Source organism: Centropristis striata, chromosome 13, assembly GCF_030273125.1.
Source record: "Centropristis striata isolate RG_2023a ecotype Rhode Island chromosome 13, C.striata_1.0, whole genome shotgun sequence".
Taxonomy (NCBI): Eukaryota; Metazoa; Chordata; class Actinopteri; order Perciformes; family Serranidae; genus Centropristis; species Centropristis striata.
Window position 1 is genome coordinate 34273510 of NC_081529.1, and position 18396 is coordinate 34291905.

General features: G+C 37.7%; 1 protein-coding gene across 1 annotated transcript; it reads right to left on the minus strand.

Annotated features, from left to right (window-relative positions):
- Positions 1-1522: 1522 nt before the first annotated feature.
- LOC131982567 (serine/threonine-protein kinase/endoribonuclease IRE1-like) lies at positions 1523-15335 on the minus strand. The gene is made up of 7 exons (XM_059347058.1): positions 15164-15335; positions 13144-13343; positions 10127-10274; positions 8970-9097; positions 7741-7864; positions 5783-5859; positions 1523-3223 (listed from the first exon to the last, which is right to left on the minus strand). Exons 1-7 carry the CDS (start codon positions 15198-15200, stop codon positions 2726-2728), a joined length of 1212 nt encoding a protein of 403 aa, XP_059203041.1. The 5' UTR covers positions 15201-15335; the 3' UTR covers positions 1523-2725.
- Positions 15336-18396: the final 3061 nt, after the last annotated feature.

Consider the following 18396-nt stretch of genomic DNA (forward strand, 5'->3'; position numbering starts at 1 on the left):
TTTTCTGCTGCGCTGGCTGCACCCACTGCGCATGTGCAGCTCACAAAGTTTCGTTTTTGAGGAAAACACAACACGCATGCGCGGATACCCTCTATGGAGTTTTGGCCTATTTTGTCCATTTTTGAATCCTTTTCATCCTGCCTGTATACACCACTTAAAAAATGTTTAAATGCCATGTTTTTTTTTCAGCACAACCTCACCTATATGACATGATAATAGATTTTTTTATTCTGACTTACTGGATCAACATTTTGAACCAAAAAGAAACAAAGAAAAATCAACATAAATGTGACCGTGTGATTGTGTGTGATCCTGTCATCAACTCTGGTTTTTATTCTAGTGGGACTGTTTATTTGTGTCTTTAGTGTAACAATTTTGGTCATTTTGTGTCTTTTTTTTAGTCATTTTGTGTTTTGTTTTTTATTTTTTTAGTTACTTTGAAATGACATCTGCAGGCATAGTGCAAACACAGCACAACAAGCTCGCTTGTGGGTTTTTAATATATATATATATATATATATATATAAACCCACAAGCCTTTCCAGACTTAGAGCAAAGTAATGTTGACACTTCCCATACAACTTGTTTTTTATTTTGAGGGTAGCATAGACCTCACCTCTGTGTCAGGAAATGAGTAAGAGCAATAACCTGGTGATAACACAAATTACAGGGATATAAATAGAGGGGGGCCTTGAGAATGTGGCTCTAACTTCGGTGTGCCTGGGCACAAAAAGTTTGAAAACCACTGCCAAATGCTACTCTAATCTCACTGTTGCAATAGATAACACAGATGATTGAGTGTATACAAGGAGCTTGGAGCACCTGTAAAAACACTTAAATGCAAGCAGCTTCTTTTAAGCATTCACTATAGTTAAATATCTCATATGTCCCCAGCAAGGTTATAATAGTTTGGGATTGGGAAGTTTTTTTTAGTTTTAATTTAATTTCGTTGTGAATTTTTCTTTTCAAATTCAGTTAGTTTTAATTAGTCTTTAGAGTCAGTTTAATAGTTTTAGTTTAGTTTTTGAAAATGCTTAGTTTTAGTTAAGTTTTCATTAGTTTTAGTTTTTTTTGTAATGGGCTATGTGTTGGGTGCCAGATTCAAAGAGGTCATAATACATTTTGCCTTTATTTCCTTTGGTTTATCTACTGTATCTTATCCCCAATAAGGTTATTAACTCTTACAGTTCCGGGTGTTTTGAATTTTGTTTCGAGTGTAGACATCCCAGTCTCAATAAACATATTTACCAATGTGTTGCATGTTCTAATAGAAACACTGGATTTTGTATGAAAAAAGTTGACAAAAGATAAAAACGAAGGACATTTTCACTATGAGTTCGTTTTAGTTAGTTTTGTAACCACAAAATACAGTTTCAGTTAGTTATCGTTTTTAAAAACTCGTTTTTATTTTTATTTCAGTTAACGAAAATGTTTTTTCAATTATAGTTTTCGTTAACTATAATAACCTTGGTCCCCAGTTCCCATTTTGATATGCAGCATGATAAAATCAACAAGCAACATCTTAGTATAAAAAAAAAATAGAATTTAATGTGCAAGTCATTAACTTCACTTTGACACCCTTGAAAAGTTATTAATATGAGAGTTCTGCATCCTGACCTCATATTCACTACATAATCACATGAGAATAAAATTAACTACTGTATTCAGATGCCTGAACACCCTTTGGAACAGTCCACTCTCACCGAGTCAGCACAATAGTCTTGATTGACAAAAGAGAAGCAGTCTAGCAGCATTAACTGGAATCAAGCACATTTAGCATAGTCAAATTTTTTAAAGATCTGTACCCATGCAGCACAGTGAGATTTTAAAAAAAAGGCACATTGGCCACATTAAACGATTTCCCATCAATGATTCAAGTTCTGAATCAGTCTATACAAAAATATACATACAGTATCTGTGCAGTGAACAGGGTCACTCAGAAATACAACATTGCACTATAAAACTACTCAACAACAACATCCAGACATGTTTCCCACAGATATTTTTTGGGACTGTAGAACCTGATAATGTAATAAATTCCCGATAATGTAATAACCCCGATAATGTAATAAAAATATGCACTTGAGTCCGTTGAAAATGTAATAAAACCTGATAATGTAATAACTTCCCGATAATGTAATAAAGTGCATTTCCCAATAATGTAATACACTTTTTACCAATAATGTAATAAAGTATAACATTAATGGAAGGTTTTTGATCAAATCAAAGATGGCGGAAAATCCAATATGGCCGAAAAACCCCATTGAGGATGCATTGAGCTGGGATTGGCCGAAAGGGTTCCAGTGATACGGAAAAGTGAAAAACGGATGAACGGGTCAAAAGTGAATAAACATTCAACTTTGACCTGTTGGTGGCGCTAGAGCTCTTGAGCTAGAGTTGATACACAGTATCACCACTTGAACCCAAGTAATGGGTGGTCTGCTGTTAAATTATTACAATATTGGGGAATTATTACATTATCAGGACTTGTGAAATGAAGGCTAACCTGATAAAGTATAACATTAATGGGAGGTTATTACATTATTATATTATTGGTAAAAAGTGTATTACATTATTGGGAAATGCACTTTATTACATTATCAGGACTTGCGCTGCAGGCCTGGTCCTCACCAGCTCACGGTGCCGCAACTGAGACCCACTTGGTGTCCACTCTTGAAGGCAAAGCTCCCGTTCTGTGCTGGGTCCACCTGAGTCTGGATCGGTTCTACACTGGTTCGGGATCCAGTGTGCAAGGATCTGGCGGTGTGTGCGTCTCACACTGACTGGATTCTCTTTGAATGGGAGGATCTGCAGGCGACTCCGAGGCAGATGTTGGGTTTGTGTGACTGTGGGAGTCAGTGTGTGGAGGTTCAGGCTCATCTGGTGCAGGAGAGGCCACCGGTTCTGCAGGAGTTATGTGAGGAACCTGCACCGGAGGAGAATCTGGAGGTTCCTGGGCTTGTGTTTGTGTTGGCGGGTGTTGAGTGCATGACTCGTTTTGTCTTTGCGGCCCATGTTGTGTGTGCTGAGTGTGTGTTTTTGCGAGCTGCTCTGCAGTAGAGTAGTAAGGCAGGAATGGCCTCTCAGATGCACAGGTCCTCATGGCCAGGTATGTGTGCATTAGCAGGTGGGGGAAGCGGGAGGTGAAGTAAGACACAAAGTCATCAGGGATGGAGCCCAGAGTCTCCTGGACCTCCGCAGGCAACTCATAGTAGTGATGTTTCTGTCAAAGGGAGCACAAGAGTTAATACAAAGAGGAGAGGAGAGGTCAGTTCCTTTTAAATCTATCTACACTGCAAAAAAGGTGTTTAGTCTAAAAACCAGATAAAAACACTAAATCTGAGGGAAATGATCTTGCTGCATGGACAGGTAATTTCACTTGACAAGATTTCTTCAATTAAGATTATTAAATCTAGAAATAAGCATGTTGAACGCTTAAAATAAGAAATTAACTCTTAAAACAAGATAAATTAAAGCTGCCAGCAGCGATGAACTGGCCCGAGCAGAGTGACCTGATGATTATTTGGTTCTTACCAAGATAGAAAAAACTTTTTGAGTCTTTTTTGGTGATTTCACGTCTTTGGTGTCCTTTTTTTGGTGTGTTTTTTTGTCTTTTAATGTCTTTTTTGGTCATTTTTACGTCTTTTGTTTCTTTTTGTCTTTTGAGTGTCTTTTTTGGGTCTTTTTGCGTCTTTTTTGTGTCTTTTTTTGGTCAATTTGTGTCTTTTTACATCTTATTTTAGTCACAAAATGACCAAAAAAGACAAAAACTGTACAAAATAGATAAAACTAGAAAATTTCCTCTGGGGAAATTCTGAAAGGGCCACGGGGGCTACTGCCGGTGTGTGTACACTATGATGAGATTCTTCAGAGATTTCAAACTATGCCATTTAACCTCAAAATGTGTGTGTCTGTGTGTGTGTGTGTGTGTGTGTGTGTGTGTGTGTGTGTGTGTGTGTGTGTGTGTGTGTGTATCTGTAACTGTAATCACATCAAAGATCAAAGCAATCAACAGATCAGAACAGAACAGGCACAGTGACAGCAGAGGTAGACAGACTGGAATTTCTGGCCTCGAACAGAAAGCATTTTTGGCAAAACCATAATACCTATCATTGATCCGACTTCACTTTGAGCGTCCTGAGTTCTTCCTCAACGTCTACATATGGGTTTTTTTAAGAAAGATGAAAAAATAGCTTTGTTAGAGCGATCTAAAAAAACTGTTACATCTTCCTTTTTCAGAAATCTTCCTGCGTTTTTTTAAGATGGGAGCCAATGAGGCTGTTGGTGCGTGTTGGTGGATCATCTGTGCGTCGTACGCCCAAACTATAACTCTGACAGCTTTACCAGAGGATTGTGATTTTCCTACGTTTCTATGTATAAATTATTTCTGTAGAGGGGAATTTGCGGCCTGGAGCGCAGTTTTCAAATTTATTTTTTGACAATTTTTTCTCTCCCTCTACACTCTGGCGATGATGTCACACACTGTGACACGAACATTCCGTGCAATACACACCCATTATAATCTCAGAATTTCTCCAAAAATGATCATGGTCATTGAACAGGGATTGATAAAAAACTATATGACCTATCGAAACATGGATTAATACACCAATACACAAGACTTGTGTCTACTGTTTAAAGTTTAAATGGAGTCTTTAGTTGAAATTATGCCGGAGAAGTAGACGTTTAAATATCTCCAATTATTGCTTTTTTTTTCGCTAATTTTTTTTCGGCCGTCCCATTCATTTCAATGCATGTATTCTGTAGAGAAAAGTAATAGCACACCGATCCCAATCAAACCACTCGTTTTGATATATAATTTGTCCTGCAACTCTTCAAGTTGTAGGACTAGTAGCGGGACGAAATTGCGTCCGGAAGAGGAAGAAGAAGAAATCCACAGTATAACAGTAGTCCCTACAGCTATTGCTGTATGGGACCAGTGCTCGTTGCGATTGCCCCGTGGCCCTAATTAAAGCTCTAAGTAGCGATGAACTGGCCCGAGCAGAGTGACCTGACAATTATTTGTTTCTTACGAAGATAAAAAAAAAATATTTAGATTTAGAAGTGTTACATAATTTATCTTGTTTTAAGAGTTAATTTCTTATTTTAAGCGTTCAACATGCTTATTTCTACATTTAACAATTTTAATTTAAGAAATCTTGTCAAGTGAAATTATCTGTCCATGCAGCAAGATCATTTCCCTCAGATTTACTGTTTTTATCTGGTTGTCTTGCTCATGGCACGAAGGTGTGCATCCTCGATTTTGAAGATTTTTGAATTAATTTTTCTAAATATCATTATTTACGTAGGACGTGTTGCAGCATTGCACTGTTTCCGATTGGACGCCTTTTAGGGGAGCTCCGCCCCCTTTTAGGGGAGCTCCGCCCCATTGTGTGATAGGCCTACACCTGGTCAGTAACACAATTCACTCTGGATTTCCACCCTGACTCATCTCATCTGAAGTCTATTTAGCCTACCTATCTTTAGGAGTTTTAAAGTGGCTACAAGGTTCCATTTTCCAATAATATTCAAATAGTTTCCAGCGAATATTAATGTTCAATGTGTATGTGCTGGATGGTGTGATACCTTATGAAAAGTAAGAGTTTTATGGAGTTGCAGACGTTGGAGTGGTCTGCATGTAATGTGCAAATTCTGTTATTCACGATTAGCATGCTAAGAGGAGATTTAGCTTTACTCACTTCTTATGTTGCACCTGGCACTATATGAATACATACTTCCTACGGGCACTGCACTAGTGCAATCATTTAGAAAACCATCCTACCTTGTTTCTTATCGCACGCAGCAGGTCTCTGACTGACTCGCCCTTATAGGAGCGAAATTTTCTCTGATCTCTCAGATCTGCCAAAGGAAGAGAGAAAAAAAATCATCATTACCCAACAAGGAACCAATACTGGAAATCAAGAAATTATACTTTTTAATTCATCCTGCTATTGAAGTACTCAAACTTGGACTGATGACTCCCATGCAACTTTGGAAATCGTAAATTGTGATGCATGATTTCACCATGTTTCATTTAAGAAAACAAAAAAAACCCACATTAAGCCAGATGTATTTCATCTTACCTCTACCTACGTTTTAGGCTTAAAATTCAAGCACTTTCATGGTGCCTGAACCAAAAACTACTAGATTTGATTCCTTTATCATAAATATAAATAAATATTACAGAAAGTATTTCTACCCACATCAATCAATGTATTTTGATGCATTTTATTTTTACTTGTGTGTACGTGCATGTTATTGATTATGATTTTCAGAGTCAGCAGAAGACTGATTTAGCTATAAAAGATGAGTAGACACAGGAAATCCTTTTAAAAAACAGTTTACATGTTTGCATATGACAGCGAGTATGTAAAAATATCCAAATCTGTTCAACAACAGTAAGGATCAAATAAAGAACATTATGAGAATATCCAGGAATATTTACACTAGAATATATGTACATATTTGCAAAAGAAAAGCTTAGTGCTAATGGGAATTAATTTAGTATTTTATATTCTTACTGAGGTTAGGGACTGATTCACGCCTGGTGTGAGACACGAGGAGAAAAAGACAGATTTCTGGTTTGCATAAGTGAAAAGATAATGGCTTAAATCAACCATTTTCCAAAGTTTTGAGATATGCCATATAGTATTCTGCCCTACAAAGTCTAACTGCAGTAACGCAAAGGGTCAAACTGAGAAAAACTGTTTTAAATATTTAAATGTATTATAAAATATATATATATAAAATATTTAAACTGGCCAGCCAAATTGGTTATATGTAGGTAAGTGATATGACACTTATTTTTACATGTAATGAAGATGTAATTTTTATGCTCAAAAATCATGATGATTTATTTGACCTTTGAGCCCAAAAACGGAGTTACAGCACTCCAAAAGGTTATAATAGTAATGCAAAACCAGAGTGCAGTAACTATGATGTTACTGCACTCTGCAGTCTTTCTATTCCAGGGATTCCCAAAGTGTGGTGCGTGGACCCCTGGGGGTGCGCGAGCTGCCGCTAGGGGGTGCGAGAGATGAAAAATGTAATGGCGGTCTGATAATTACGCAATTACATTTTTTCCCCCACACAATAAGGAACTGTAAATAAACATTTCCTTTGTAAAATGTAAAATCAAAAACTAATATTAATTAATTAATAAATAAATGCAGGCTATTCAAAATGCACTTCATCTTAAAATGAAGCGTAGAAGAAGTTCTCTTCTTCCATTTTTCAAGCCTGTGTTATGATGACGGGTTGTTTAGCTCCAAGCTCATTTAAACTTGCTGCAATTTTTGTTCAACGCGGCTCAAAATATTATAACATTTTCCGCAACTTATCTTCTTTCTGCCTCTGATCCTGAGCCTGTCATCATCCTCTTTGCTCTTAAAAGTGGAAGCTTGCACATAACTTTGTTGCATTATATTGAAACTGTGTTCAGGTTAATTCAAATGCGAGACCGCATTGTTGTGATGGTGATTATTTTATTATATGTGTTCTCATTTAACCATGATTAAACATGCCGCCTTTAATATGGCTATAAAAAAGCTGATTGCATTTTGGGTTTTTTGAAAGTGTGGGGGATTGGGGGTGCGTCAACACGGTTGGGACGTAGAAGGGGCTGCGCGGCTAAAAACGTTTGGGAACCGCTGTTCTATTCTATAAGTCTGAAGTCAACACAAAAAACAAGATGAGTTTTACAGCAGGAGCTGGTATTAGAGGTGTTAGACGGTGTCCTACCTTTCTGCAGTGGAACAGTGATGTGTTCTTTCCAGTCACTCTTGACTACAGCTCGTCCTCCTCTCTCCAGCTGTCCCATAATCTGTCCATCCAGCGGCTCCTTTTCTATTCTGTCACTCACATCCTGAAAGCAACCACAAAAAACAACATTGTTATTCAGAACACCTCCTGCAGCAGCAGCACATACACACTGTACTGCTACAGAGCTAACTGTTAGCCTATTAGCACATACACTGTACTGCTACAGAGCTAACTGTTGGCCTGTTAGCACATACACACTGTACTGCTACAGAGCTAACTGTTAGCCTGTTAGCACATACACACTGTACTGCTACAGAGCTAACTGTTAGCCTGTTAGCACATACACACTGTACTGCTACAGAGCTAACTGTTAGCCTGTTAGCACATACACTGTACTGCTACAGAGCTAACTGTTAGCCTGTTAGCACATACACTGTACTGCTACAGAGCTAACTGTTAGCCTGTTAGCACATACACACTGTACTGCTACAGAGCTAACTGTTAGCCTGTTAGCACATACACACTGTACTGCTACAGAGCTAACTGTTAGCCTGTTAGCACATACACACTGTACTTCTACAGAGCTAACTGTTAGCCTGTTAGCACATACACACTGTATTGCTACAGAGCTAACTGTTAGCCTGTTAGCACATACACACTGTACTTCTACAGAGCTAACTGTTAGCCTGTTAGCACATACACACTGTATTGCTACAGAGCTAACTGTTAGCCTGTTAGCACATACACACTGTACTGCTACAGAGCGAAGATCTGGCAAAGATATAGCAGAGATTTGCGGGACCACACTATGAAAGGGGTTTATGTTTATTGTCGCTTGTGACTACTTGCTACTTTGCCGGCTTTTACAAATGGCGCGTGTTGTTGTGGCGTCAAGTACTACGTCACATCCTGCTTAGCGATCTATCCAATCAGAAACCAGGCTGTTTTCAGCTGAGAAAAACGGCCCCAATGGAAACACCCCCATTATGAGGAATCAGCTCTTTATAGATTCCAGCAAAGACAACCTGACTTTACTACTCAAATCACACTGTTACCTGCATTTATCAATATCTTTAGTAATGACAAATGAAAGCACAACAAACAAGGATTTATACAACTTCAAAGACACACATGAGGACAGACACACAGTAAAAACCTATCTACGTGTTATTTTTGTGGTTACAGAGTGAGTAAAGTGAAGAGCTGACCTGGAAGAACTGCAGCTCCTTCTCCAGACTCCAGAAGAAAGCGTGTTTGAGAACGCTGTCAGCTGAAGGCCTCCTGTGGGGCTCCATGCTCAACATCTGCTCCATCAGATCTCTCGCTACGATGTCCTCTGGAGAATGACACAAACATGCTGGTTATGGAAAGATAAAAACACTCAGGAAACACTGTTTTAAAAAAAAAAAAAAAGCTTTTCTTCCCCAAAACAAATGTTTAAAAGTGCATCAATGTTTGCCATCAAATGAAAAAAACTAACAGCTGCAGCAAACACTTCATACAACCAAACATCCATATCAGCATCTCTCAGGGGTCTCAAACTCTAATTACCTGGGGGCCGATGGAGGCAGGATCAAAATGACCACAAAAAGACACAAAATTACTAAAAAAAAAATGTATCAATAAATGTTTACATAAATAAGTCATAAATAATATATGATTAACTAAATGAAAGTTTATAGAGCTGATCATCCTGTTTCATCCTGCTCTTCTCCTCCTCTCTCTCCTATCTCCTCCTCCTCTCCTACTCCTCCTCTTATCCTCTTCCTCCTCCTCCTCTCCTTCTCCTCCTATCTCCTCCTCCTCGTCTTCCTCCTCTCCTCTTCCTCCTCTTCTTTCTCCTCTCTCTCCTGCTCCTCCTTTTCCTATCTCCTCCTCCTGCTCCTCCTCCTGCTCTCCTCCTCGTCTCCTCTTCCTCCTCTCCTCCTCCTCTCCTACTCTCTCTCCTGCTCTCCTCCTCCTCTTCCTCCTCTCCTGCTCCTCCTGCTCTCCTCCTCCTCTTCCTCGTCTCCTCTTCCTCGTCTCCTCTTCCTCGTCTCCTCCTCCTCTCTCTCCTGCTCCTCCTCTCCTTCTCCTCCTTCTCTTCCTCCTCTCCTTCTCCTCCTCCTCCTCTCTGTCCTCCTTCTCTTCCTCCTCTCCTCCTTCTCTTCTCCTCCTCCTCCTCTCTCTCTCCTAGTTGTAGTCTTGTAAATAGTTTCCCTGCCGGATTGACAGTCTGTCTAAAATCTCAGAGTGAGACTAGAAACTCTAAACACTCTTTCGTCTTTAGATGTCTTTAGATGTGAGCAGATAGTTTTCCAGGAGTCTTTTATCCAGTTGTCCTCCTGTGGAGGTGCCCTGAGAGACCCAGAGTTCAGTTCCTCACCGTGTCTGTCCGTCTGCAGGAGGTCCAGGCTGTATTTCCCCTTCAGGATGTTGGCCTGTCTCTGCTTAGACTTCCCAAAGGGATGACTTCCCTCAGACACCACGTAGTAAAACACACAGCCAGCAGAGAAGATGTCCACAGCACACGTCTACAGGGGACAAGAGAAGGTTTGAGCATTTACCACCAGCGATGTTTGTTATATTAGGGAAAACAAGTTATGGTAACACTTTATACAGGGAATGCAGAATTATTAGGCAAATGAGTATTTTGACCACATCATCCTCTTTATGCATGTTGTCTTACTCCAAGCTGTATAGGCTCGAAAGCCTACTACCAATTAAGCATATCAGGTGATGTGCATGTCTGTAATGAGAAGGGGTGTGGTCTAATGACATCAACACCCTATATCAGGTGTGCATAATTATTAGGCAACTTCCTTTCCTTTGGCAAAATGGGTCAGAAGAGGGACTTGACAGGCTCTGAAAAGTCAAAAATAGTGAGATATCTTGCAGAGGGATGCAGCACTCTTAAAATTGCCAAGCTTCTGAAGCGTGATCATCGAACAATCAAGCGTTTCATTCAAAATAGTCAACAAGAAGCGTGTGGAAACACCAAGGCGTAAAATAACTGCCCATGAACTGAGAAAAGTCAAGCGTGCAACTGCCAAGATGCCACTTGCCACCAGTTTTGCCATATTTCAGAGCTGCAACATCACTGGAGTGCCCAAAAGCACAAGGTGTGCAATACTCAGAGACATGGCCAAGGTAAGAAAGGCTGAAAAACGCCCACCACTGAACAAGACACACAAGCTGAAACGTCAAGACTGGGCCAAGAAATATCTCTGATTTTTCTAAGGTTTTATGGACTGATGAAATGCGAGTGAGCCTTGATGGGCCAGATGGATGGGCCCGTGGCTGGATCGGTAAAGGGCAGAGAGCTCCAGTCCGACTCAGACGCCAGCAAGGTGGAGGTGGGGTACTGGTATGGGCTGGTATCATCAAAGATGAGCTTGTGGGGCCTTTTCTGGTTGAGGATGGACTCAAGCTCAACTCCCAGTCCTACTGCCAGTTTATGGATGACACCTTCTTCAAGCAGTGGTACAGGAAGAAGTCTGCATCCTTCAAGAAAAAAATGATTTTCATGCAGGACAATGGTCCATCACACGCATCCAAGTACTCCACAGCGTGGCTGGCAAGAAAGGGTCTAAAAGAAGAAAAACTTATGACATGGCCTCCTTGTTCACCTGATCTGAACCCCATAGAGAACCTGTGGTCCCTCATCAAATGTGAGATTTACAAGGAGGGAAAACAGTACACCTCTCTGAACAGTGTCTGGGAGGCTGTGGTTGCTGCTGCACGCAATGTTGATCGTGAACAGATCAAAACACTGACAGAATCCATGGACGGCAGGCTTTTGAGTGTCCTTGCAAAGAAAGGTGGCTATATTGGTCACTGATTTGTTTTTGTTTTGTTTTTGAATGTCAGAAATGTATATTTGTGAATGTTGAGCTGTTATATTGGTTTCCCTGGTGAAAATAAATAATTGAAATGGGAATATATTTGTTTTTTGTTAAGTTGCCTAATAATTATGCACAGTAATAGTCACCTGCACACACATATATCCTCCTAAAATAGCTAAAACTAAAAAAGCCCCACTCCAACTTCCAAAAATATTCAGCTTTGATATTAAGAGTAAGAGTCTTTTGGGTTCATTAAGAACATGGTTGTTGTTCAATAATGAAATCAATCCTCAAAAATACAACTTGCCTAATAATTCTGCACTCCCTGTATAAGGGAACACATATTCAACATGAATTAGTTGCTTATTACCATGCAAATAAGTAACATATTGGCTCTTAATTAGGGCCACGGGGCAATCGCACTACTGTTATACTGTGGATTTCTTCTTCTTCCTCTTCCGGACGCAATTTCGTCCCGCTACTAGTCCTACAACTTGAAGAGTTGCAGGACAAATTATATATCAAAACGTGCGGTTTGATCGGGATCGGTGTGCTATTACTTTTAACCATAATACCTATCATTGATCCGACTTCACTTTGAGCGTCATAAGTGAGCGACATAAGTCGCGAAAAACTGCCCAAAATTTTGCATTGAAATAAATGGGACTGCTGGAAAAAAATGAGCGGAAAAGAACAATAATTGGAGATTTTTAAACGTCTACTTCTCCGGCATAATTTCAACTAGAGACTCCATTTAAACTTTAAACAGTAGACACAAGTCTTGTGTATCGATGTATTAATCCACGTTTCGATAGGTCATATAGTTTTTTATCAATCCCTGTTCAATGACAATGATAATTTTTGGAGAAATTCTGAGATTATAATGGGTGTGTATTGCACGGAATGTTCGTGTCACAGTGTGTGACATCATCGACAGAGTGTAGAGGGAGAGAAAATTAAAAAAAAAAATCAATTTGAAAACTGCGCTCCAGGCCGCAAATTCCACTCTACAGAAATAATTTATACATAGAAACGTAGGAAAATTAGTCTTCTCCCTCACAATCCTCTGGTAAAGCTGTCAGAGTTATAGTTTGGGCGTAGGACGCACAGATGATCCACCAACACGCAGCAACAGCCTCATTGGCTCCCATATTAAAAAGGCAGGAAGATTTCTGAAAAAGGGAGATGGAACAGTTTTTTTAGATCGCTCTAACAAAGCTATTTTTTCATTTTTCTGAAAAAAACAACCATATGTAGACGTTTAGGAAGAACTCAGGACGCTCAAAGTGAAGTCGGATCAATGATAGGTATTATGGTTAAAAGTAATAGCACACCGATCCCGATCAAACCGCACGTTTTGATATATAATTTGTCCTGCTACTCTTCAAGTTGTAACACTAGTAGCGGGACGAAATTGCGTCCGGAAGAGGAAGAAGAAGAAATCCACAGTATAACAGTAGTGCTCGGGGTGATTGTGGACTGTGGATGCTGTATGGGACCAGTGCTCGGTGCGATTGCCCCGTGGCCCAAAAAATCCACAGTATAACTGCTGACTCACCGGGTTGTCTTTACAGTCCTCACTGAGGACCTCTGGGGCGATCCAGCCCACGGTGCCCAGCACCCCGGAGCTTCTGCTGTAACTGTGGCGACCCACCTCCAGCTTCTTACACAAGCCGAAGTCTGAGATCATGGCCCGGACTTGACCGTGGGCGTTGGGCATGGACACCAGGATGTTGTGGGGTTTCAGGTCTCTGTGGACTGAAGGGAGAAATGTTGGATGTTTGGTAGAGGCCAAACAGAATAAAAAAGTGACGTTATGGGTGATTCTCATGAAGCCAGTCTAAGTTCTGTCTGTAAAGATTATAAGGACATACTTTATTAAACTAAATGTGGTGTGTGGAGGCTGGGGGTTGTTTTGTGTTTCTCTTGGCAGAGGTGGGCGTGGCTTGCTGGGTTGCTGAGGAGCTGACTGCACACACCTGTGGCTCATCGTCATCAGGAGCTGTATTTATGAGCAGGCCTCCTGGGTTCTCGCTGCCAGATTGTTCCACTGCTTCAGGGTAGATCGTCCTGTGCGAACTTCGTGAGCTTATTACTTGAGATTTCTGATTGAATTTCTAACCTGTGTTGTCTGTGCTCTGCCTCCAGGATCCAGCGCTCACTCTGCCCAGCCACAGCACCCACCAGCTCGAGCCACCAACCCTACCTCGCTTCCTGCCTCCCTCTTCCCCTGCCTCGAAACCCCTCGGCTTGCCAGCCTCCGAGCACACCTTGCCCTGACTTCCCCCCCTGCGTCTGGAGATGCCATCTTACCTTTCCCCCCTCACAATAAACTGCTGTGGTTGATTTATTATTCCCATCGTCTGCTTTTTGGGTCCAGCTAACCTCAAACCATAACACTAAATATATTTCATTTTTATATGAATGAACAATATAACCATAATGAGGAACAATTCATTGTTTTGTGCTAAAATAATATTTTCTACATTTTATAACATATTTTTGCCAATTGTGGCCCTCGTGACGATATTTTGTGGCCCCCACCTTGATATGAAAGTTTAATGTGAGTTTTATATGAATGACACTTTACCGTGTTGTGTGTGGAAGGTCCCTTTAATTACTTTTTTTGGTAATTTTGTGTCTTTTTTAAATTTTGTGTCTTTAATAATTCTGTGTCTTTTTTGGTAATTTTGTGTCTTTTTTAATAATTTTGTGTCTTTTTTAAATTTTGTGTCTTTTTCAATAATTTTGTGGGGTTTTTTAATACTTTTGTGTCATTTTTGTTAATTTTGTGTCTTTTTAAAAATAATTTTTATATCTTTTTTTGTTGTTGTAATTTTGGGTATTTTTTTTTGTTAATTTTGTGTCTTTTTTGGTAATTCTGCATCTTTTTTTGTTAATTTTGTGTCTTTTTTTGGTAATTCTGTGTCTTTTTTAATAATTTTGTGTCTTTTTATAATTTTGTGTCTTTTTTATAATTTTGTGTCTTTTTTAATAATTTTGTGGGGTTTTTTATACTTTTGTGTCATTTTTGTTAATTTTGTGTCTTTTTAAAAATAATTTTTATGTCTTTTTTGTTGTTGTAATTTTGGATATTTTTTTTGTTAATTTTGTGTCTTTTTTGGTAATTCTGCATCTTTTTTTGTTAATTTTGTGTCTTTTTTGGTAATTCTGCATCTTTTTTTGTTAATTTTGTGTCTTTTTTGGTAATTCTGTGTCTTTTTTAATAATTTTGTGTCTTTTCATAATTTTGTGTCTTTTTTATAATTTTGTGTCTTTTTTAATATTTTTGTGTCTTTTTTAAATAATTTGGTGTATTTTTTAATAATTTTGTGTCTTTTTTAATAATTGTGTCTTTTATGATAATTTTGTGTCTCTTTTTTTTGTAATTTTGTGTCTTTTTTAAAATCATTTTTTTGGTCATTTCGATACTGCCTCCAGCAGCCCCCAGGTAATTTGAGTTTGAGGCCCCTGTTATAAAGGGTCAAATAAAACATGTATTGAATGCTCTTGGCTTTTTGCTATGAGCTGCACCATGTTCATGAGAATCACCCTGATGTGTATTCAGAGATGGATACCTATGTTGAGAGAGTGAAGGTGGGCGAGTCCCGACATCGTCTGCTGGAGAAGAATAACTGGCTCCAGTCCGTGACGGTTGAAATCCTTCTTCACATACTGAGGAGATGAAAGGAGTCAGTGAAGTCTGATAGTTACAGCATGATGTCTCATTTTCATATAATGAAAAGATGAGTAAAGCAACAAATATCAGCATTTTACCATCCTTTCTTGTACTTATTGTACTCTGAATAATGCCACAAAGACAAATAATCCTGGCTGTTTTTTTCTTCTTTACAACTCACATAATACTTATACTTACTTATACTTGCAGTACAACTGCATGACTGAATGAATGAATGCATGACACAAGTAAGGTAAGGCATCATTAAGGAAACATCAGTTCAAATGGGGCTGCTATTACAGGTACATCTGAAAAAATTAGAATATTGTGAAAAAGTTCAATATTTTTTCTGAGTTGTTTCAGAAAGTGAAACTATATATATAATACATTATATAGATTCATGACACATAGAGTGAAATATTTCAAGCCTGTTTTTGTTGTAATTTTGATGATTCTGGCTTAGAGAGAATGAAAATACAAAACTAACAAATTTACGATAAAAAAATCATAAATTTAAGAGAAAAAATACAAATTTATGATAAAAAAAATCTAAAAATGCATGAGAAAAATACAAATTTATGGGAAAAAGACACATTTACAAAGAAAAAAATGACAAGTTTGAGAGAAAAAAAATCACAAATTTAAGAGAAAAACAGGCTTGAAATATTTCACTCTATCATGAGTCTATATAATGTATGAGTGAACTTTTTCATGATATTCTAATGTTTCCGCTGTACCTGTGTGTGCTCTATATAACAGCTGTTTACCTCCTGCAGTGTAGCAGCACACAGCTCGATGGCGATGTACTGGAACTGGCGGTCTCTCTCGGTGCAGAAGTATCGGATCACGTTGGGATGCTCGTCTGACTCCCTCAGCAGCTGAACCTCACGGTCCGCAAAGCTGAAGAATTCTGTGATTCTCTTCACCGCCACCACACGGTTGTCAAACTGACCCCTGGTGGAGAAACGAAGGTATTACAATGTTAGTGTGTTAGTCAGCATTTTACAGACTAAACTAAAGTAGTCATAAATAAATAAATATAGAGACTTACCTGTAGACGATGGTTCCCTCAGCTCCGTGACCCAGCACCTCTTTGGGACGGAAAGTTATGTTGCCCACTCGAACAACACTGGAATCTTCTTCTGATGAGATAAATACATCAGTTCAGACAATAAAACTGATTACAGTTTTTTACAACCGCTATGACCCGTTGTTCAAAACTTTTAACGCTTTTTCAAAACTCTTCAAACAGTTACCACAACATCAGCCTGTGTGGACGATACAATTAACACAATTCTTCTTCTTTTGACACAAAATACACACATTTTACACGTTTAAAATTAGTTTTAACTCCTTTTACACACAAGCTCAATCAAGACCAAAACAGTAGATGTTAACTGGTGAACTTTCAATCGCTTTCACACGGTTTGTCAAAACAGAAAACCTCATGTTCAAAACTAATGGATTGAAGATTACATTGATCACAGCTTCTGCTCCTTTTTCTTTAAGAGTGTTTGACAATACAGTAATGAATGACAGCTAAATGCTGATTTTTCCCCCTCTTTACTCTACTGTAAGTCATTTTCATTTGCAATACAGTAAAGTGTTTACTGCAAATCCTGTCATTTACTGTCTTCTTCTTTCATAAACATTCTGTAAAGCTGCTCTGACATGGCTCGTTCACTTTTTGTACTGAGTGTTGTACAAAAAAAAAGCAACAAAATTCATGGCCAACAAATGAAAAATGAAGAACATCATCACAAAAATTAATTTACATGTATCATCAATAATGATTGTAAAAGAAAAAGGAAAAAAAGTCGATTTGAGACATGCAAAGTGATTCAGTTTGTGTTATTCCATCAGTTGTCAGTGTTTTTTATGACACTGTGCTGTGACTGACTAAATGTTTCTGTTGAAGACAACGTGTGTCAGTGTTTTGGTAGATTTGGTCAACTGTCTTAGTGTATTATTGTGTTTTGGAAGTGTGTGTCTGTGTTTAGTTACACTGTGTGATTTTGAGCAAGTTTCTGACAAATGGGTCATAGCGGTTGTAAAAAACTGTAAAATGGATACTCACACAAGCACAAACAAAGACTGTGCATTTATTAGTAGTGTAAGCTAAGAGGTCTGGGTACTAAAGTATAATCCGTTATTCATTTGTAAATCAAAAAACAAAACAAAAAAACTTGTTTTCTCACTATTCGTTTCCAAAACCAAAATTAAAAAAACGGATGACTAATTTTTTCAATTTTCTGATTTTGTGCTCAAATGAAAACTGGAAAAAGGGGATAACGAGCATCCAATCCCATTTATCCATTTTCATTTGACAATTTTCTGAGACACTTGTAAATTTGTCTTTTTCTCATGAATTTGTGATTTTTTATCATAATTTTGTATTTTTTTCTCTTACATTTGTGATATTTTTTTCTTGTAAATTTGAATTTTTTGATCATAAATGAGATTTTTTTTCTTGTAATTTTTTTATTTTTCTCATGAATTTTTAGATTTTTTCTCATAAATTTGAGATTTTTTTTCTCATAAATTTGAGATTTTTTTCTCTTAAATTTGTGATTTTTTTCTTGTACATTTGATTTTTTTTTCTCATAAATGTGATTATTTTTCTTGTAAATTTTTATTTTTCTCATGAATTTTTAGATTTTTTCTCATAAATTTGAGATTTTTTTTCTCATAATAAGAATGAATAAGTGATAAAAAAAAAAATTCTAATAAATAAATCTCAAATTTACGATCAAAAAATTCAAATTTACAAGAAAAAAAATCATAAATTTAATGGAAAAAACTCATAAATTTACCAGAAAAAAAATTAAGACAAAAAAATACAAATTTATGATAAAAAATCTAAATGAGAAAAATACAATTTTAAGAGAAAAAATCTCAAATTTATGATCAAAAAATTCAAATTCACAACAAAAAATGACAAGGTTGAGAGAAAAAAAATCACAAATTTAAGAGAAAAAATACAAAATTATGATAAAAAAATCTCAAATTTATGAGAAAAAAATCACAAATTTATGATAAAAAATCCACAAATTTATGAGAAAAAAATCACAAATTTACAAGAAAAAAATCACAAATTTAAGACAAAAAAATACAAATTTATGATAAAGAATC